This window comes from Aegilops tauschii, chromosome 6 (assembly GCF_002575655.3).
Source record: "Aegilops tauschii subsp. strangulata cultivar AL8/78 chromosome 6, Aet v6.0, whole genome shotgun sequence".
Classification (NCBI taxonomy): Eukaryota; Viridiplantae; Streptophyta; class Magnoliopsida; order Poales; family Poaceae; genus Aegilops; species Aegilops tauschii.
In genome coordinates, this window is record NC_053040.3 from 111520326 (window position 1) to 111542137 (window position 21812).

At 48.5% G+C, this 21812-nt stretch overlaps 1 protein-coding gene across 1 annotated transcript; it reads right to left on the reverse strand.

The window, feature by feature from the left end:
- Nucleotides 1-20947: 20947 nt before the first annotated feature.
- Nucleotides 20948-21358, reverse strand: LOC109766072 (uncharacterized). Its single transcript, XM_020324839.1, has one exon. It carries the CDS (start codon nucleotides 21356-21358, stop codon nucleotides 20948-20950), a length of 411 nt encoding a protein of 136 aa, XP_020180428.1.
- Between the last annotated feature and the right edge of the window lie 454 nt (nucleotides 21359-21812).

Genomic DNA, 21812 nt, shown 5'->3' on the forward strand with positions numbered 1-21812 from the left:
TTATAGATTTTTTTTTCTCAACAGAGATCTCGTTGTAGATTTTCTTTTTCCAACAAAGCTAATGTTGCAGTTTTTTGTCTTCATCTTTACATAGGCGTTATGTAAGAGAGTTTTGCAACATCAACGATGTAGCAACAAGGAGGATGTTGCAAGAAAAAAATCACCATCGGTTATTCGCCACGATCTCCTATCAGATGAGGGAGTAGTGACGCCGCCCGTCCCCGACATGGCACCGCCGCCGCGCGAGCGCCGCAGCTCCGCCAGGTCGCCTCGCCTCCTCTCCAGCGCGGTGGGCCCACTATGTGCGGTCAACGGGCGTGGTGGAAGCAGATGGCAAAGGCCATCGTACTCGACCCCGGCTGCAACCTCGCTGCCATCCTCCTCTCTGGCGACGCGCATCTCTCGTTCGGTGTTGCGGGGATGAGGACGTTACCGCCTCGCCTTCGTCCTCCAGGGTCTTCAACAGACCAGTTATTGCGGTGATAAAATTGCAATAATGGGCTAGTTGCAAAACTAGTGGTGGTGGCCCATGAAGCACGTGACGTGCAGGGAAGGTGGCAGACACGGGAGCTACGATCCGTCGGGTGATTGCAGGCGCTTTCCTTATTTTGCCAGACAGAGTACTACCTCTAGGTTTATTAGTCTCCGTCGTATTTTGGGTCAAAGTTTGACCACATATTTGACTAGAAAAATGTTAAGGCATGTCACCAAAAATTATATTGTTGGATTCGTATTTGAATGTAGTTTTCAAAGATATTATTTTTGTTACATACAACATATATTTTATTAGTTAAAATAATGGTCAAAATATGACTCGAAATAGATTTAAAATGAATTAAATTGAATTTCCAGAAAACCTCTGGAGAGGCCACGACGGTGGCCTATTTCCAGAATATGTTTTCACTTGAAAATGATTCGGGTGTCGGGCGAGAGGCTGCCGGGTGGGGTCGGGCTGCAGGTTTGTAAGAGGGAGAGAGGGAGAACCAGAGAGGCAACGACTTATTGATGGTCGCTTGCCGACGAGGAAGCTGAGCGGTGAGACGACGAAGATGGACCAAGCGCTCGACGGCGAGCACGCCCGTACTCGCAACCCATTGAATGGTGGTCGGACAGTGTCGGCCGCATCCTCTTCGGCGGTGTTGACATATAAATGTATTGCCTAGTCTCTTTCATCAAATTGATCTTTTGGTTGCATTGGCTACAACATACACTTATACATGGTATTAGAGGCAAGAGGTCTTGAGTTCAAGACCAGGTTGGCGCAATGAAATTGCAGCCCATTTTTGATCCATGTTTAGGCATGAGGGAGCCACACACGAGGACGAGTGTTGACATATAAATGTATTGTCTAGTCTTTTTCATCAGATCGGTTTTTTTGATTGCATTGGCTAGAGCATGCACTTCTACCTGCGGTGGTGGCCCTTGTGGTCTTAGGAGTCGCCCGTCCAAGCATGAATTCGGAGCTTGGAGGAGGGCATCGACACCAGGAGAGAAAGGGGAGCTCAAGGGTATTCTTGGCTCGTCCGGAAGTGCACCAGAGCAAGCTGGCCATGGCGGAGGCCGAGTGGTGGAGCTCATGTCGGAGGAAGGAGGGCTTCTCTTGCTGGGTTGAGTGGCTCTGGGGTCGATTGAGTGAGGGAGAAGATGTTGGTGAGGAGAGGCAGGCTCGAGAGGGGCTTAAATATTCAGGGGAAGATGCCCGAGGTCGTGAGCCACCATGGAGATCCTGCCGAAGCTCTGGTGGAGGCTGGGCATGCGTGTGTGCACGGAGGGATTGGGTGGTGGCGAGAGAGGTTAGTGGGAGGCCAGCGATGTAGGCGAGCGGGGGGGGGGGGGGGGGGGGGGGGGGGGCAGACGCGGGGAGGACAAGGGTTGTCGGCCACTCGGGCCGCACTGTTCCTCCGTGACCGTGGGCGGCTCAGGTCCGACAAGTGCGCTGCAGGAGGGAGGAAAGGTCCAGAGGGCTAGGTGGACGAAGGAGAAGGGTGGTCGGCACCAGGGACGCGCGGGAGCGGACGAGGAGAGCGATCCCAAGGGGAAACGACGTGCAGAGCGCGGCCAACAGCATGCCAGCCGGTCACCACAGTGCATGTCACTCCAGGGGCATGCAGGCTTGTCAAAAGATGTCTGGCATGAAGACCCTACCTACTGGAGCTCCACTATGGTCCTGTATCGGCCAAAGTAGCTTTGTGTTGATTAGTAGCATCATCAACAGTTTCTGGTCAGAAACTTGGACTAGATGATGTGGTCAAATGGATAATTGAATGGTCTGGAAAGGTTGTCACGGAGTCATGAGGTAGGAAGTAATATGGGCTGGAGAAATTTGAGATAATTAGGACAAGTTTTGGAGGTAGTTGCTTCACAACTCACAAACTATGCCAGAAACTAGGTTTTGAAGTTGCACTCACATGGAGTATTGGGTTGAGCTGAAATTTGGTGTAGGATGATGATTTAGGCATAGTGAGGCCCTGGTACAATTTCATGTCATTTTGGAAATACCTAGATGGTACTTCCTTCACGGAGGTCCTCTCAGGACAGAATCTTGAGAGAATTATTGCGAAATATGGCTAGATGAAGTGATCTCAAAATTTGTGGATGGAAGTCATATAGTGGGTTCATGATCTTGAAAAATTAAACAATTATGAAGCAATATAAAATATAGTTACTTCACAAACTGAAAATGTGACCAGAAGCAAGAATTGGATGGTGTGCTCACCATGAACATGGAAGCTTGAATATTTTTACATGTCCAAGGTCTAGATGAGTTAAGGTATTTATAAGAATTTATTGAGAATTTTTGGAAAGACAGAAATATAGGCCGCCTCACAAACTAGGGCAAACAGGGTTATTCCTTTAATAGGAAAATGAATATTTCCAAGAAATAAAGATTGGGGTTGGGCTAGTATGGAAATGACATGGTCTTGGGAAAGATTTGAGAGTGATAAACCAGTTGGAGAAGAAAGAGGGATGGTCTTATCAGGTTTCAAGTCGACAGAGCCAATTCAAAAGAAAATCCAAAAAAAAAAAAAGGGTCAAAAATTGGGGTGTCACATCTCCTCTACTTGCTCCTTGTCCACGACCCGCTTCTCCTCCTCCTCCCCTGAGAGTCGTACCAAGTCCGCCCGCAGGGGAAGCGACATGACAACGGGAAGGGAAGTGGAGGATGTGGGTGGTGGTGAGAAAAATGAAGGTTATGGACATGATGTGTATGGCAACGGGAGGGGAAGTGGAGTATTCAAACACGGCGACAATGATTTTATAGGCGTGGGCAGCGAAAAAACATGGCATGAATGATCGTGGGCACTTGAGATGCGGCGACCGCCACTAATCGGCATACTTCGGTGACATGAGTGTTTAGCCGTATGCGCCATCGACAGAGTAGTGTCATACAGACGACATGCGCCATTGCCAGAGGAGTGCTATACACACGGCACATGATGCTATGGATCTAACCATTCATGGCTAGGAGCAAGTGTGACACGGCCGCAGTATCAAGAGTAGTCTGCTAAAAAAAATTGGTAACACGGCTGCAGGATCAAGAGTCGTCTGCTAATTGCGAATCAACATGTGGTTGGATGGTTAGAGGGATAGTGATATCCCAGCCCACCAAGGTTAAGTCCCGGTGCTCGCATTATTCTTGAATTTATTTTAGGATTTTCGGCGATGCGCTTTCAGTGGGAGGAGACGTTCCCGTCGACGACGAGGCACCTACGGTGACTTCGTAAATCTCAACATGATATGCTGGCTCGGTCTCTCGGAGGTGCTCATAGGGATAGGGTATGCGTGTGTGCATTCATAGGTGTGAATGTATGCACGTATATGAGCGCTTGCGTCCCTACTGATGTTAAAAAAAAGAGTCATCTGCTTTTTTTTTGGTAAAATCCGCCGAAACGGGTAGCCTTAGAGCATCTCCACTCCCCTCCTAGGCCCCAAGGCCCATTTTTATCACCAGCGTGAAAAAAGGCCCAGTCGCACCTCCAGAAGCCCATTTTTCGCCGGTTAGGGACGAATTTGGCACCGGCGGACCAAGGTCGAACCCGGCGCGCTGGGGCGTGGCGCGAAATCTTTGTGGACCCGTCGAGTCAGCGACTAGGCGCGTTCGTCGTCCTCATCGCCTCGTTTTCCCGCGGGGAATCAATGCGAAGGCCGCCGCCGGTCAGCCTTCCATTGATTCCTCACGGGCAACGCAGTGAAGGCGCGCCGACGCGCCCCGCGCCCTCCTGCCACGCGTACACACGGCTGCCGCCCGCTCGCCGCTCACCCGCTGCTATAAAAGCCGTCCCTCCCTCGCCGGTGGCCGCACACACAGCCCCTCTCCCCCTCTCGCCCTCTCGCCGCCGACGCCCCTCTCCCCTCTCCCCCAGCGCCTCCTCTGACGACCATGGCCGAGCGCTACCTCGGTGACGGAGCGGCGGCCAATGGCTTCGGCCGCCGTCACCTGCACGAGGTGGAAGCCCGCCTCCTCAACGAGGCGGACTACCCGGCGCCGCCGGATATGCGGGTGCCTGGCTCGTGGAAGCTCAGCGTTGGCGGAGTCAATGGTGGGGCATCCCCGGGCGCACGCTCGAAGCTGTCCTTGAGCACATCAAGGGCTGCAACTCGCCACGGTTGGAGCACTCGGTGCCCTCCTCCTTCTCTCGCCGCCGCGGCAGCTCCTGGACACCGAGGCGAATGGAGACGGCGTCCTCCTCCTCGTCGGGCTCCTGTTCCTCCGGGTCACCGGCGCTCCTCCCAGTCAAGCCGGAGCCACGGGAGACGCCGCTCGGGCGGCGCACTCACGGCGGCGCCCTCGTCATCAACGAGGACGGTGTCCCTTCTCCTCGCCGGGCTCCCGTTCCTCCGGGTCGCCGGCGCTCCTCCCAGTCAAGCCGGAGCCACAGGAAACGCCGCTCGGGTGGCGCACCCGCGGCGGCGCCCTCGTCATCAACGAGGACGGCGTCCCTTCTCCTCCCGCCTCATCAAGCCGAAGACCGAGCCGGCGCTCCTTCCCGTGAAGAAGGAGCACGAGGCCATGGCCGCCGACTAGGAGACCGACCTCAAATGGGTGCGGGATGACTACGTCCGGCAGGAGATGGAGCGCCAGCACCGCGCCCTCGAGGAGATCGCCGCCCGGCGCCTTGGCCGCGAGGAGAGTGGCGTTGTCATCCTCGACGACAGCGACGAGGAGGCGCCCGGGCCGTCCAACCCCGTCCGCCACGGCGACCCAGAACAGGGGTGCAGTAAGGACGGCGGCGACGACAAGAATACAATATCTGGATCAAGAAACCGTGCTTTGCAAAGTGCATCAAACGTACAATAGAACTACAGAAGCCCATCAATCTAGGCGAGGCAGTGGTCTAAGAGCATCTCCAACAGCCGCGCAACGCGCCGCGCGCAAAAAAGGCATTTGCCGCGCGCCGTTCGCCTGGTTTGGCGCGGCCGGCAGCGCTGGCTCCAGCAGACGCGTCAAAATTAAGCACGCGCGCGTAGCTCCAGCGGCCGTGCTAAAATGCAGCGCGCGCTAAACAGTGCGTACATTTTTTTAATAAAATTCATAGATAGTGAAAGTGCTAGTTATCGACTAGAGGGGGGGTGAATAGGCGATTTTTATGAAAGTCTTCAAAACATGAGAGTTTCGAAGACAAACACCAGAAATGAACCTATTGATATGCAGCGGAAGGTAGACTACACTAGGCAAGCCATAGTCAAGTACTCCCTCCGTCTCAAAAGTCTTGTCTTAGATTTATCTAGATACGGATGTATCTACCACTAAAACGTAACTAGATACATCCGTATTTAGACAAATCTAAGACAAGAATTTTGGGACAGAGGGAGTATTCAATAAAGTGAAAGTACGAAGACTAATAGCAGCTAGGTAGTAAAGATCAGGACGGAAGATAGTATGAAGCCAATCAACGATGGAAGTCACACAGTGAAGTCAAACGGGTAATGCAAGCAGGCAATGACTTCACGAAGACATACTGTAAGTAAAGAGAGGGATAGGATAGAACCAGTCATTTGGTGAAGACAAAGGATTTGTTGGACCAGTTCCAGTTGCTGTGACAACTGTACATCTGGTTAGGGAGGCTGAGATTCAACTCAGAAGACCGCGTCTTCACCTTATTCCCCTTGAGCTAAGGACACCCAGTCCTCGCCCAATCACTCTGGTAAGTCTTCAAGGTAGACTTCCAAACCTTCACAAACTTCGTTCACCGGCGATCCACAATGACTCTTGGATGCTCAGAACGCGACGCCTAACCGGCTGGAGAATTCACAGTCCTCAAGTGTGACAAGTCTTTAGGTCACGCGGACAGAAAGACTTCAGTGATGCCTAACACTCTTTGGCTCTGGGTGTTTGGGCTTTGTCCTCGCAAGGATTTCTCTCTCTCAAAAGCTTCGGAGGTGGGTTGCTCTCAAACGACAAAAGCCGTGCACTAACTCTGAGTAGCCATCAATTTATGGTGTAGGGGGTGGGCTATTTATAGCCACTAGGCAACCCGACCTGATTTGTCCGAAATGACACTGGGTCACTAAGGAACTGACACGTGTTCCAACGGTCAGATTTTAAACACACGCGGCAGCTTGACTTGGGCTACAAGTAAAGCTGACTCATCCAGCTCTGGATAAGATTTGCTCTCGTTGTCTTCACTCGAAGACATAGGATTTGGTTGAGCATCACTTCAGTCACTCTGACTTTGTTCACTGAGACCCCACTTAACAGTACGGTGGTTCCTACGACTCAACAAAGAAGAAAAGGAAACAACGAAACAAGTAAGTCTTCGCGCTCCATAGTCTTCACGCAATGCCTTCTCTTGTCATAGTCTTCAATGTGAATATCTTCACATACCACCATTGTCTTCAATGTCTTCATACATTTTTAGGGGTCATCTCCGGTAGGTAAACCGAATCAATGAGGGACTACTACCTGTGTTATCCTGCAATTCTCACAAACACATTAGTCCCTCAACCAGGTTTGTCGTCAATACTCCAAAACCAACCAGGGGTGGCACTAGATGCACTTACAATCTCCCCCTTTTTGGTGATTGATGACAAACTGGTTGAAGTTTTCAACGGGGATAAAAGTATGTGAAATTGTAAAGGATAAATGTATTGTCTTCATAAGTAGCAAAAGGCTCCCCTGAAGATGTGCATATAAGCACTTTGCTTTTGGAATGCAAATGCACATGGCATGTTGTACTTGTGGAGATCCTCTTCAACTTATGAAGACAATTCATCATGCATGATTTGATATAACAAAGATAATGACATGCATAATGAAAAATGGACGTCTGCAATATGACTTCGTGCGGGATTTATCATCGCACATGCGGAATTTATCACCGCATCACAGAATAGCAAACAAGTAGTAGACGACCATCAAGTTTAAGTGTTACAACTCAAAGAACCAAATGTATCAAAAGCGAGAGTTGTAAACACTAGGCAAAATATAAAGCAACCTCCCATGTGGACCCGCTTGAAGACTATCAACTCATATGCTTCTCCCCCTTTTGTAAGTAAGGACCAAAAAGGTTTGAAGACATAGAGCCTCTACTCGTTCCCAGAAGGAGTAGGAGAAGCTGTAGGGTCGGCGTCGGGGTTTGGCGGTGCAGAAGAACTTGGAGCAGTGTCGATACGCGCTGAAGTTGGAGGTGGTGAAGTAGCATCATCTTGATCATCTATCACTCTGGCATTCCTTGGGGGAGTGGTGTCAAAATTGAGGGTGCATTTGAAGTGCAGGAAAAATTATAGGAATCAGGTCCTACAGGATTTTATGCACTTGGTGCGTTCGGGTTGAAGGAAAGCTCTACAACAAAATGGAGGAAAGGTTTTGATTCCTGCAGTTCCGTACAGATTTCACGGGAAAAATAAAATCCACTCCAAGCTCTTGTTTTCGCGTGGAAGCTCGAGGCAAGGTGTTAGCTTGCCGAATAAAAAAAATCGTTGCATGGAGCCAGCTCGGTAGAAGAACCTATCACGGGCAATAAAATATTCATAGCATACTACTTTACACATCGGCCTGTTTCCACTATTTTCTGATCCTATGTTTTGCACTTATGCCTCATCCCCGATCCTACACTTTTTCCTGTTGCTTTGTTTTAGAAACCTGCAGTCCGAACGGGCCCTGAATCTTTCAGTGAAGCCATCGTCTTGAAGATCTGCTTCAGCACTCAGCAATGTCAAACTCTTCCATGACCTCCGACAGGTTTCATGTGTAACAAAGGCATTCTTGGTGGCAAGATTGCGAATGCGATTGACGTCCACCAAGAGGCTTTGCATCTGCCGCTTCAGCCAGTAGTGATGCTTATCCTGTTTCTGATGCAGGGCAACTAGAATTTCTCGGTCATTAAGAACACGAGATCGCTTCCGAGGCCTTTGAGCAATAGTGCTTTCAGTGGCTTCAGTTTGAGCACGGTGAGGTAAGCGTGTGTTGCCAGCTAAAGGATAAACACGAGTGACTGCCTGGACTCCTTCAATGGGTTGCGTGAAGCTTTGGTGATCAGCATTGTGAAGACAAACAGGCTCCTTGGCAGGCTCTGGGTATATGGCTTCAACTGACATATCAACCTCTGGCAGAAAGATCAGATGGTTGCGAGCAAAGGGCTGATAGTTGACAGCTGAATGTAGCTTGATGAGACGCATGACCCATGGAGCGTAAAACTTCAGTCCAAAGAGATCAGAGCCTGATGCAGCCAACTGCCTGATAAAAAAGTCTTGAGCATTGAAGCTGATGCCATTGAAGATATAAAAGACCAAAGTCTTCATTGCTCCTTCAAGTTTCGCTGCTGAAGAATGTCCTTTGACAGGCCATAGAGTTCGCCTGATAATATGATAAATGGTGCGGGGCAGATACTCAAGGTCTTCGACAAAGAACTCCTTTGGGTAATCAGCGTCATGGGGCAGAGGCTTCATCATGCTCAGCATTTGGCTCATGTTGGGCTCTGGCTTCTGAAAAATGCTCTCCAATGCATTGCGGTGATTCTGACAACCAGGTTCATATAGTTCACATGGAGTGGGCAGGCCAGTTAGCTCAATGATATCAAGAGCTTTGGCTGTATGATGGACATTGCCTGTCATCCACTGAAGGACCCAAGTCTTCGGATCCCTGTTGTAGCCGCAAATGTGGAGGGTGGCATAGAATTGCAGCAGAAGCTCTTCATTCCAATGCTCCTTATCAGTCACAAAGTTTAGCTAGCCAGCATCACGGAAGCAGTCAAGGGCTTCTTCAAGGCATGGCAATCCAGCAATGGCTTCGCAGTCAAGACGCATATGAGGGAAGATGCGCCCTTGATCATAAAGAACACATGAATAATAACTGCGCTGCTGATAGCTCCAGAACCGATGTGATGAAATCCTTGGCTTGGAATAGGGGTTCTTGGCGCTGTCAAAGAAAGTGTTGTGCGCAATGAAGCCATTTGCATTGAAGGACCCTGGTGAAGTGGCAGTACCTGGAAACCTGGGCAGTCTTGGCTTAGGCTTCTGGAGCTGAGGCCTGTGCTCGACATGATAGTCAAATTGCGGACCAGCAGCAGGCGGAGGCACCAGAATAGGCCATCGAACCATGAGAGGCTGACCACAGTCAAATGCCAGTGCAACAGTATGAGGCCTTGGAGGGGGCACATTTGCATCAACATTTTCATTGACATGAGGTTCAAGCTGCACAATAGCTTCAGGTGGGATAAGTGCTTCAGGTGCAGCATTGGCTTCAGGTGCAATCACTTCAGGCACCACATTAGCGTCAGCCATGACAACGTCATTGGCTTCAGGGTTGGTGTTGGTGGTCGCCTCAATGTTGTTAACCTCCACTTGAGTAGCTGGAGGGTCAGACATGTTCTCCTCGAGAACAACTTGGTTGGTTGGGGGTGTAGCAACACGTTCTTCTTCTTCTCTTGGTTCTTCTTGGTCATCGGCTGATGCAACCGGAATATCTTCAGCCGCTTTGGCTTCAGACTCAGGATTGTTCACAGTTGGAGAGGCTTCAAGAAAAACTTGGCGTGAAAAAGATTGGCGCTCTTCTCCTTCTGGAACACTTGACAGAGAGACCTGTGGCCTTGGTCCTTTGCGAAGCCTGCGGAATGCTAGCGACGCTTGTGGAGATGGAGTTGGTTGGGCCACAAAGTCTTCATCTTCAATCACCGGAGTGGTGGCTTGAGTTGGGGGAGTAACTGGTGTTTCTGCTTGACGGGGGGAGTCTTGTGGGTGATCAGCCCATGAGTCATCCTGAGCAATTGGCGTCAATGGACGACCAATGCTGATGAGTTCGCTGTTCGTAAGAACAGGCGATGATACCACATTGTGCTCGATCTGAGGAAGGACTTCATCATCTTCAACATTGTCAGGATGACCAATGTCTTCAGCTGCGGTGGGATCAACAGCTGGAATGTCTTCAGCTTCAGGAGCCTCTGTGGAAGCAGGCTCATGAACTATCATTTGACGTTCTTGTTGTGCAGATTCAGGACGAGCAACAGAAATCGGCTCGACTACAAGGGGCTCTGTGGGAGCAGCCCGATCTCTCTTCTTGGTCTTGCGCTTCTTGGTGGGTGGAGCATCATCAGTGGTGTTCTTGGTCTTGCGCTTTCTAGCTTTGGCTTCAGCTGCCCTTGTCTTCTGAAGCTCTGAAGCCACTGTGGGGACCTTAGGCTTCACGCCCGTCATACTGGCTGGGAAGACAATGCGAGGTTCTTCCCGCCTGGTTGGTTCAGCTTGGTCCACAGATGACTTCTTCTTCTTGGCAGCCATCTTGGGGTCGATGCCAGGACGCCCAAGTGCCTTGCGCTTCTCAGCTTCATTGTAAGCTTGAACACACTTAGCAGCGAGAATCTTCATGCGCTCACGAGAACCTTTGGCTTCTTCACGTTTCTTGTGAAACGCTTCCTTGAGCTCATGCAGCATGACCTTGAAGTTCTGGACGTCTGTTACGCTGAGCTTGGCCATGTGCTTATTGAACTGAGCCTTTTCATAATCGATCTTATGCTTCAGCTCAACAATTTTCTGAGCAAGAGCCAGCTCAGGAGCAATGGCTCCATGGAAGGAGACACTTAGGCCAATGGGAAGTTGCAGATCGTCAAAGCTGAGATTGGGGGTGTCAAACCACTCATCAATGAAGTTGTTCAATACTTCCACATCAAAGAGAGGCAAATCATTAAAGATTTTCGCCTCTTGCTTGTTCTTTATCAGCTGCTCAAGAGCGTCATCAGCAAGATCGTCGTCACTTGACAGATCAATGGCGTCATTCTCATTCCTCAGAACAGCAGCAGGGGTTAGAGCTGGACCAGTGGAGTGCATAGGCTTCTTTTTCTTCTTCTCGGACTTGGAGATGCGTGAGTGATCTTCAGACTGCACACTTGGTGCAGGAGGAGCAGTGGCCAGAGGCTTCACTCGCGAAGCTTTTGGTGCAGGGGAAGGCTTCGAAGCCTTGGGTTTCTTCAGCTTCTTTGGCTTCGGCGGTGCAGGCGCTTCGTCAAAATCAGCGTCGTCTGCAGGTTCATCCACGGCTGTCCCTTGAACCATAATATGAGTGATGAGACCTTCTAGGTTGTAGAAGGGCCCAACAAGATTGGGTTCTGCTTCGCGTGTGCCATCAGCATGAGGAGCAGAGGGACCGGGGTTGAAGTCTAATCCCCGCGACTTCTTGTTTTCTTTGGCCGAGTTCTTGGCAAACTGGAAGTTGCGCTTAAACAGATTGTCGTCACGACACCATAGCAATGAAGATGGGTCGGCATCTGCAGGCTGTGGTCCACGGACCATGCAAGGGTAGAAGCCTTGTTCAATGGCTTTAGCTCTGGACCTGGGTGGAAGATTTTTGTACAAGATGTCTCCCCATGGTCGCTTGATGGCATTCTTCTCAGCATATTCCTGGGTCACGAACCTGTACTTGTACCATTGTTCTGCCAATATCTTCGAATCCATTGGATTCGGGTTTTTCGCTGATTGTAGTCCTCCTCTGGATCTGTTTTATACAGCTCATAGAGGTCAGGAGGCAAATCTCTTGATGTGTTCCCACGGTGTTGTCTGCCACCCTTCCTTGCAGATTTCTCTGTTGCCATGAGGTTCAGACTGAAAGGCTTCAACACTGTCAAAGGCTTCCGTCTGCTGGTCAGACAGGAACTGGCTTCAGGAGAGTTGATGTGATGCTGTAAGAATTCTGCAAATGAATGCAGACTATGAGAACCAAGGGATTCTCCCACGGACATGTACCTGTGACAACATTAGAGATGCGAGGGAAGGGGAAGAGGTCATATGCATTCTCAGAAGATTTTGAAGATAAATCAGTTTAGAAGACATTGACCTCATAGCGTGAAGACATTCACTTATAAGTTGAGAGTTGGTTCCAGATTTGTACGAATCCAAGAATAAGTACAAGTGAGGAATCTAACTACGTATGAAGCATAAGTGAATATACTAGGCATCATATGAGATGCAGACAGGATAGATCCAAATTTGTGGAGGCAGAAACCACTTTTGGTAAAAAGGATGAACCTATAGGATCAAAAAGACGGTAAAAAGAGGGTTTTAATTTACCACACGATGAACTGCTAGACGGAGTAGAAGATGAGGCCGAGCAGTTCGATCTTCCGCGCCCTAACTTGGCGACGAAGGACACCTACGGCGACGGCGGAGAAGACGTTGTCCGCGGCCGGCGTGAAGACAGCGTCGGAGAGGTCGCGGTAGCTAAGCGCTTCGTTGCCGGCGTTGTCGAGAGCTAGCGGTGGCGCTAGGGTTTATCAAGGTGGAGAGGTGGAAGAAGGATTTTGACCGCGATTGGATGTGTATTTATAGGGAAAGGGACGGCACAACGCAATTACGTAGGTGCCCCTGGCGGTTCACATCTGAGGGACACGTGGCGAACATGCAACACATTGAGAGTTGTCCCACGTTCCCACGCCCACCTGGACTGTCGGGTGGTCGTTCCGGCTTCTCCGGGTTTCAGGCAATAAGAATTGAACATTTAAAACAGAGTTAATGTTTGTCTCTGTATCTTCTGCTGACAAGGACGCATAGAAGACATTCGACAGTTTCAACAGAATGCATATGATTTGGATAGATAGAGTTTGAGGTACAAAGCATAGAGAGGTTAGGGTCCGATCACATTCACTTAGTTCAAAAGATTCAAACGAGAAGACATATCTATAAGTGAATGCTGTAGAGGACAGAACACTAATATATGTATATATCAGAATGCAACCAAATCAACATAGTGAAGATAATCATGAAGACATGTTGAAATTGAAGACAAACCAAATGCGAAGACATAACAAATGTAACGCCATGAGAAAACACTTCAAACAGAAGAATTTGGTGGTGGCGTTACCCACCATATAGGAAGTATTAGACCCAGACACGGCGCACAATTATCGTGGCGCTCCGAAGTCAAATTCCGCGTTAATGTATTCACACTTAGAATGTAAGTCTTCATTGATTGAAGATATACTTTACTTCGTGTGTTGCACATCTAAGTCATCAACATGCATAAGTGTTAGGATGTGTGCCTGATCACAGGACATTTGAGGATTCCAAGATATTTAGCTCACACTGCAACTTGCAAAACCTTTTCTCATCCAAGGGCTTTGTGAAGATATCTGCCAGCTGCTCTTCAGTGTTGACGTGTATGATATCAATATCTTCCTTCATGACATGATCTCTGAGAAAGTGATGACGAATTTCAATGTGCTTTGTCTTCGAGTGCTGAACTGGGTTGTTGGCAATCTTGATGGCGCTTTCGTTGTCGCATTAGAGTGGTACTTGTTTCAGCTGGATGCCATAGTCCTTGAGTGTTTGCTTCATCCATAGAAGCTGAGCGCAGCAAGATCCAGCAGCAATGCGTTCAGATTCAGCAGTGGAGAGTGATACACGGTTCTGCTTATTTGAAGACCAACAGACAAGTGATCGTCCCAGAAAGTGACACGTGCCTGATGTAGACTTGCGATCCACCTTGTCACCAGCATAATCAGCATCCGAGAATCCAACTAGATCAAATTCCGAGCCCTTTGGATACCATAATCCTAATGTTGGGGTGTAAGCCAAATATCGAAGAATTCGCTTCACAGCTAAGTGATGTGATTCCTTTGGTGCCGCTTGGAATCGAGCACACATGCAAACACTAAGCATAATATCTGGCCTAGATGCACATAAATAAAGTAAAGAACCAATCATGGAGCGGTATACCTTTTGATCGAACTCTTTACCATTGGCGTCAGGACCCAGATGACTCTTGGTTGGCATTGGCGTCATGTAACCTTTGTAGTCTTGCATTCCAAACTTCTTCAGGCAATCTTTGAGGTATTTCTCTTGAGATATGAAGATGCCATTTCTTTGCTGACGAATTTGAAGACCAAGGAAGAACTTCAGCTCACCCATCATGGACATCTGATATTGCTCTTGCATCATGTGTCCAAACTCATCACTGTATTTCTGGTTGGTGCAGCCGAAGATAATGTCATCCACATATATTTGGCACACAAACAGTTCACCATCGTATGTCTTCGTGAAGAGTGTGGGATCCAGGGAACCAGGTTTGAAGCCTTTGCTCTTCAGGAAGTCTTTGAGTGTGTCATACCAAGCGCGAGGGGCTTGTTTGAGGCCATACAGTGCCTTGTTTAGCTTGTACACCATATCAGGATGTTTTGGATCTTCAAAGCCGGGAGGTTGTGCAACATACACTTCTTCTTCAATCTTGCCGTTGAGAAATGCACTCTTCACATCCATTTGATACAGCAAGATGTTGTGATGGTTAGCATAGGCTAGCAATATGCGAATAGCTTCAAGCCTAGCCACAGGAGCAAATGTTTCATCGAAGTCAATCCCTTCAACTTGAGTGTATCCTTGAGCAACGAGACGAGCTTTGTTTCTGACAACTTGACCATGCTCATCTTGTTTGTTGTGATATATCCATTTTGTGCCTATTATGTTGTGCTTGCGGGGGTCAGGACACTTGACAAGTTCCCAGACATTGTTCAGCCTTAACTGTTGAAGCTCTTCTTGCATAGCTTGAATCCATTCAGGTTCCATGAAGGTTTCAACAACTTTCTTGGGTTCAGATATTGAGACAAAGGCAAAGTGCCCACAGAAATTTGCTAGCTGTGTTGCTCTTGAACAAGTGAGTGGACCAGGCGCATTGATGCTATCAATTATCTTCTCAATCTACACTTCCTTTGCAACACGAGGATGAACTGGACGAAGATTTTGTTCTTGTTGATCATTGTCATCGTTGGGAGGATTGTCTTCAGGCTGAGCATTGTCTTCAGGTTGATTAGGTTCAGAAATGATAAGTTCCTCTTCAGGCTGTGCTTCAGACGGTATGATTTCTCCAGTACCCATAAGCTTGATAGATTCACTAGACGGGACTTCATCTAGCACATTTGGCAGGTGCTCTCTTTGTGAGCCGTTAGTTTCATCGAACCGCACATCCACAGTTTCAACCACTTTATAGTGAAAGAGGTTGAAGACTCTGTAGGAGTGCGAATCCTTTCCGTAACCGAGCATAAAACCTTCATGTGCTTTCGGTGCAAATTTTGAAGTGTGATGTGGATCCTTGATCTAGCACCTAGCACCAAATACTCTGAAGTAACTGACATTTGGCTTCTTACCAGTGAGGAGTTCATAGGATGTTTTCTTCAGAAGCTTGTGAAGATAAACACGGTTGATGACATGACATGCAGTATCAATAGCTTCAGGCCAGAACTTTCTTGGTGTCTTGTATTCATCGAGCATCGTCCGAGCCATCTCAATGAGCATTCTGTTCTTGCGCTCCACGATGCCATTCTGCCGAGGGGTGTACGGAGCGGAGAACTCATGAGTGATTCCCAATGTATCCAAGTAAAGGTCGAGGCCGGTGTTCTTGAACTCAGTGCCGTTGTCACTTCTGATATGCTTGATCTTGACGCCATAGTTGTTCATGGCACGGTTGGCGAAGCGTCTGAAGACATCCTGCACTTCAGTCTTGTAGAGAATTATATGCACCCACGTATATCTTGAGTAATCATCAACAATGACGAAGCCATAAAGACAAGCAGTAGTAGTGAGAGTAGAGTAGTGAGTAGGGCCAAATAAGTCCATGTGTAGCAGCTCGAAGGGTTGAGATGTCGTCATGATTGTCTTCGAGGGATGCTTGGCCCTAGTCATCTTTCCAGCTTCGCAGGCACCGCACAAGTGATCCTTCTTGAACTTGACGCCCTCGATGCCTATGACATGCTTCTTCTTTGCGAGAGTGTGTAAGTTCCTCATGCCAGCATGCCCTAGCCTCTGATGCCAGAGCCAACACTCTGAAGCTTTTGCAAGAAGGCATACGGCAAGCTGTGGCCCTGCTGAGAAATCTACCATGTACAGATCATCTTTCCGGTACCCTTCAAAGACTAGAGACTTGTCAGATTCCATTAGTACAAGGCAACGATATTTTTCAAATATCACAATCATGTTCAAGTCACAAAGCATTGAGACAGACATTAAGTTGAAACCAAGGGATTCAACAAGCATCACTTTATCCATGTGTTGATCCTTTGAGATTGCAACTCTACCTAGACCCAATACCTTGCTTTTACCAGTGTCAGCAAATGTAATGTGACTCTTGTCAGATGGACGTAAAGTTGAGTCCATGAGAAGACTTCGATCACCAGTCATATGATTAGTGCATCCGCTGTCCATAATCCATTCTGAAGCATGAGGTGTCATACCCTACAGTACAGTTAGGGGGATAGGCTTCACCAAGAGTATTGTGAAGCATAAACATTTGACGGGCAAGAGGATTATCAAAGCTCAAATCAAGATTAGGACTGATAGGATGATTGGCAAACGATTCAGGAACAAAATACATAGTGAGACCATTTGGGAATTTGATCTTGCGCCGTATAAGATGTTTTAGGTCCCCAGCAATAGCATCAGACGCCTTTGATTTTCGGCTGGAGACCTTTCCCTGCAAAAGAAAGTTAATTCTTCTTAACCACCCACATCTTCAGGGGTGGCTTAGAAGCAATGAGTCTAAGTGCAGCATCTGAGAACTTCGGCTTTGAAGCCCTAGTAAATAGCCTTGCAGGAGGTGAATAGTACTCATATGAATAAGCAGAATAGTTCTTAGTTTTATGAACATAGTGGTTTGAAGAAACACGCTCATATTCGTAAGTCTGAGTATGGTTTCCCTGCAACACATTGGCGTTAGGGTGACTCAGGTGAGTCCTCTGTCTGTATGAAGCCTTTGGTCTAGGATTTGTCTTCTTCCCAGGTGGTGTCATGATGACATTCACAGGAAGATTCTCAAGACAACTTTTGGGAACCCAGATCTTCTTCATAGGTGGCCCATTCCTGCAGTTAGTACCAATATACATGGCAAACACTTCACCATTCTGATTCTTAAATAGGTTATAGTTTGCATCAAAGGATTCATCAATGATAATAGGGTTAGCACAAGTGAAGCCAGATAAGGTGGATGGATCCATTGAAGGTCCCTTTGCAGCAACCCATGTGGTTTTGGGGTACTGCTCAGGCTTCCAGTAGGAGCCATCAACATTCATTTTCCTCTCGAACCCAACACCCTCTTTCCTAGGGTTTCGGTTCAGAATCTGCTTTTTGAGGACATCGCACAGTGTCTGATGCCCTTTGAGACTATTGTACATCCCTGTTTCAAGCAATGTCTTCTACCTAGCATTCTCATCAGCAATAGTAGTGGTATCCTCAGCAGAGGGGTTAGTTACCACATCAGCAGTTGAAGATATTGCAACAGTAGTAGCAGTAGAACATTCAGCAACAAAAGTAGCGTTATCACGCTAAAGGCATTTTAGACATGGTGGTTCAAATCCTTCCTGAGCAGAACTGATCTGTTGAGCGCGAAGTGACTCATTCTCTTTTTGAAGATCTTCATGAGCCGCTCTCAATTTCTCAAGCTCTTGCTTCCTTTGAAGATAATCATAGGAGAGCTTTTCATGAGTGGTTGAGAGCGTTTCATGACGACTTTCAAGTTCCTGGTACTTAACATGAAGATTTTTTATGTCTTCAATTAAGGACTGAGAACGGGTCATTTCCGCGTCCAACAGGTCATCGCTTTTGTCTAACAGTTTTTGAGTATGTTCCATAGCTTTCTGTTGTTCAGTTGCAATTTTAGCAAGTGTTTTGTAGCTGTGTTTGGATTCACAATCAGAGTCATCTTCACTTGATGTTTGAAAGTAAGCATCGTGTGATTTTACCTTGGCACCACGTGCCATGAAGCAGTAGGTGGGAGCAGAGTCGTCCTTGTCATTAGCATCAGCGTTGGTGACGGGGCCATTGTCTTCAGTGTTGAAGATAGACTTGGCGACATAGGCTGTAGCTAGAGCCAGACTTGCAACGCCAGGGTCGGACTCCTCCTCAGACTCCACCTCCGCCTCCTCAGAAGCAGACTCCTCCTCTGAATCCATCTCCTTGCCAACAAAAGCACGAGCCTTGCTAGATGAGCTCTTCTTATGATATGAAGACTTGGATGAGGACTTGGAAGAAGACTTTGAAGATTTCTTCTTCTTCTTGTCATCAGAATCATATTCCTTGCTCTTCTTCTTCTTCTTCTTCTTCTTCTTGTTCTCATTGTCCCACTGTGGACACTCAGAGATGTAGTGTCCAGGTTTCTTGCACTTGTGACATGTTCTCTTCTTGTAGTCATGAGTGGAAGCTTCATCATTTCTTGAGCTGGATCGTGAAGACTTTCTGAAGCCCTTCTTCTTAGTGAACTTCTGGAACTTCTTCAGAAGCATAGCAAGTTCCTTTCCAATGTCTTTAGGATCATCAGAACTGCAGTCAGATTCTTCTTCAGATGAGGAAACAACTTTTGCCTTCAAAGCACGAGTTTGGCCATAGTTGGGACCATAGATATCTCTTTTCTCAGATAGCTGGAACTCATGTGTGTTGAGCCTCTCAAGTATATCAGACGGATCGAGTGTCTTGAAGTCAGGGCGTTCTTGTATCATGAGGGCAAGGGTGTCGAACGAGCTGTCAAGTGATCTCAGTAGTGTCTTGACGATTTCATGCTTGGTGATCTCAGTGGCGCCGAGAGCACGAAGCTCATTTGTGATGTCAGTGAGCCGATCAAACCTGAGCTGGACATTCTCATTGTCGTTTCTCTTGAAGCGGTTGAAGAGGTTGCAAAGAACACTGATCCTTTGATCTCTCTGGGTTGAGACGCCTTCGTTGACCTTGGAGAACCAGTCCCAGACTAGCTTCGACGTTTCCAGAGCACTTACACGGCCATACTGTCCTTTGGTCAGATGACCACAGATGATGTTCTTGGCAGTAGAATCCAGTTGAATGAACTTCTTGACATTAGCAGGGGTGACACCTTCACCAGTCTTGGGAACGCCATTCTTGACGACATACCAGAGGTCGACATCAATGGCTTCAAGATGCATGCGCATCTTATTCTTCCAGTAGGGATATTCAGTTACATCGAAGACGGGGCAAGCAGCGGAGACTTTGATTATCCCTGCAGTCGACATAGCTAAAACTCCAGGTGGTTAAACCGAATCACATAGAACAAGGGAGTACCTTGCTCTGATACCAATTGAAAGTGCTAGTTATCGACTAGAGGGGGGGGGGTGAATAGGCGATTTTTATGAAAGTCTTCAAAACATGAGAGTTTCGAAGACAAACACTAGAAATGAACCTATGGATATGCAGCGGAAGGTAGACTACACTAGGCAAGCCATAGTCAAGTATTCAATGAAGTGAAAGTACGAAGACTAATAGCAGCTAGGTAGTAAAGATCAGGACGGAAGATAGTATGAAGCCAATCAACGATGGAAGTCACACAGTGAAGTCAAACGGGTAATGCAAGCAGGCAATGACTTCACGAAGACATACTGTAAGTAAAGAGAGGGATAGGATAGAACCAGTCATTTGGTGAAGACAAAGGATTTGTTGGACCAGTTCCAGTTGCTGTGACAACTGTACATCTGGTTAGGGAGGCTGAGATTCAACTCAGAAGACCGCGTCTTCACCTTATTCCCCTTGAGCTAAGGACACCCAGTCCTCGCCCAATCACTCTGGTAAGTCTTCAAGGTAGACTTCCAAACCTTCACAAACTTCGTTCACCGGCGATCCACAATGACTCTTGGATGCTCAGAACGCGACGCCTAACCGGCTGGAGAATTCACAGTCCTCAAGTGTGACAAGTCTTTAGGTCACGCGGACAGAAAGACTTCAGTGATGCCTAACACTCTTTGGCTCTGGGTGTTTGGGCTTTGTCCTCGCAAGGATTTCTCTCTCTCAAAAGCTTCGGAGGTGGGTTGCTCTCAAACGACAAAAGCCGTGCACTAACTCTGAGTAGCCATCAATTTATGGTGTAGGGGGTGGGCTATTTATAGCCACTAGGCAACCCGACCTGATTTGTCCGAAATGACACTGGGTCACTAAGGAACTGACACGTGTTCCAACGGTCAGATTTTAAACACACGCGGCAGCTTGACTTGGGCTACAAGTAAAGCTGACTCATCCAGCTCTGGATAAGATTTGCTCTCGTTGTCTTCACTCGAAGACATAGGATTTGGTTGAGCATCACTTCAGTCACTCTGACTTTGTTCACTGAGACCCCACTTAACAGTACGGTGGTTCCTACGACTCAACAAAGAAGAAAAGGAAACAACGAAACAAGTAAGTCTTCGCGCTCCATAGTCTTCACGCAATGCCTTCTCTTGTCATAGTCTTCAATGTGAATATCTTCACATACCACCATTGTCTTCAATGTCTTCATACATTTTTAGGGGTCATCTCCAGTAGGTAAACCGAATCAATGAGGGACTACTACCTGTGTTATCCTGCAATTCTCACAAACACATTAGTCCCTCAACCAGGTTTGTCGTCAATACTCCAAAACCAACCAGGGGTGGCACTAGATGCACTTACAGATAGAAAAAACGATACATAGATATTTTACATAGTTCCATAGCATAGATAGATAAAAACTATTTAAGATAGTGCAAGGACATAGATAAAAACTACTAGATAGTGCAACTACAGCCTACTCCCAGTCGTCGTCATCGTCATCGTCGCCATCCTCGTTGGTCTGGTCCGAGGTATCGAGCCACATGTCTTCCCAACGATCATCATAAGACGCAAAGATCGTCTCACCACCATTCTCAACGATTTCGCACTGGGATAGCGCCAGGGCCTTCCGCCGACGCCTGTCCAACCACTCAGCGCGGCGCCTTTGCGTCTCCTCCTCGCGGCGCCTTGCCCAGTAGGCTTGCTCGTAGGTGACGTCCTCCGGGTGGTGCTGGCGCCACTCCGCCATGACCCGCTCGTCCTCATGGGCGACGAGGAGGCGGTTCTGCCGCTCAGCGTGATACGTACGGTCTTGTGCCGTGCGAAGACGAGGCAGCGGGGCGACATCCAGCGCCTGCTGCAGCGTGTGGACGTCGTGGAAGTTCATCTGCTGGCGCGGCCTGCCTAGGCGCCACGCCGCCGTGTCGTACGCGCGAGCGGCCTCGTGCGCTGTCTCGAAGGTGCCGAGGCCGAGCCGGAGTTGGCCGGACCGTATCTCGGAGTAGAACCCGCCGTTGGGGCGCTGGCGGACGCCGCGGTAGCCCGACGCTCCTCGGCGGCATGATGGCAGGGCGCTGGAGCGGTGGCGCGCGTGGCAGCGGAAGCAACCGAGAAAGCGATGGAGGCGCGCGTGGCAGCGGAAGAGGAAGAGAAGGGTGTGGAATAGGCGCGTGGCGAGCGCCGCATTTTATAGGCGCGCCCGAAGCGGTGCGCCAAAAAAAGCGCGCGACCTGCCGCCTTTTCTCGCGCGCGCGCAAACCGTTCCCGCGCGCGCGACTTTCCCGCCACCGCTCGAGCGCGCCGAAACGCCCCGCGCGCGCACCTTTTGACGCGGCTGTTGG

Coding starts and splice junctions, on each gene's coding strand:
- LOC109766072 (XM_020324839.1), bottom strand. CDS start 21,358: ATGAACTTCCACGACGTCCACACGCTGCAGCAGGCGCTGGATGTCGCC.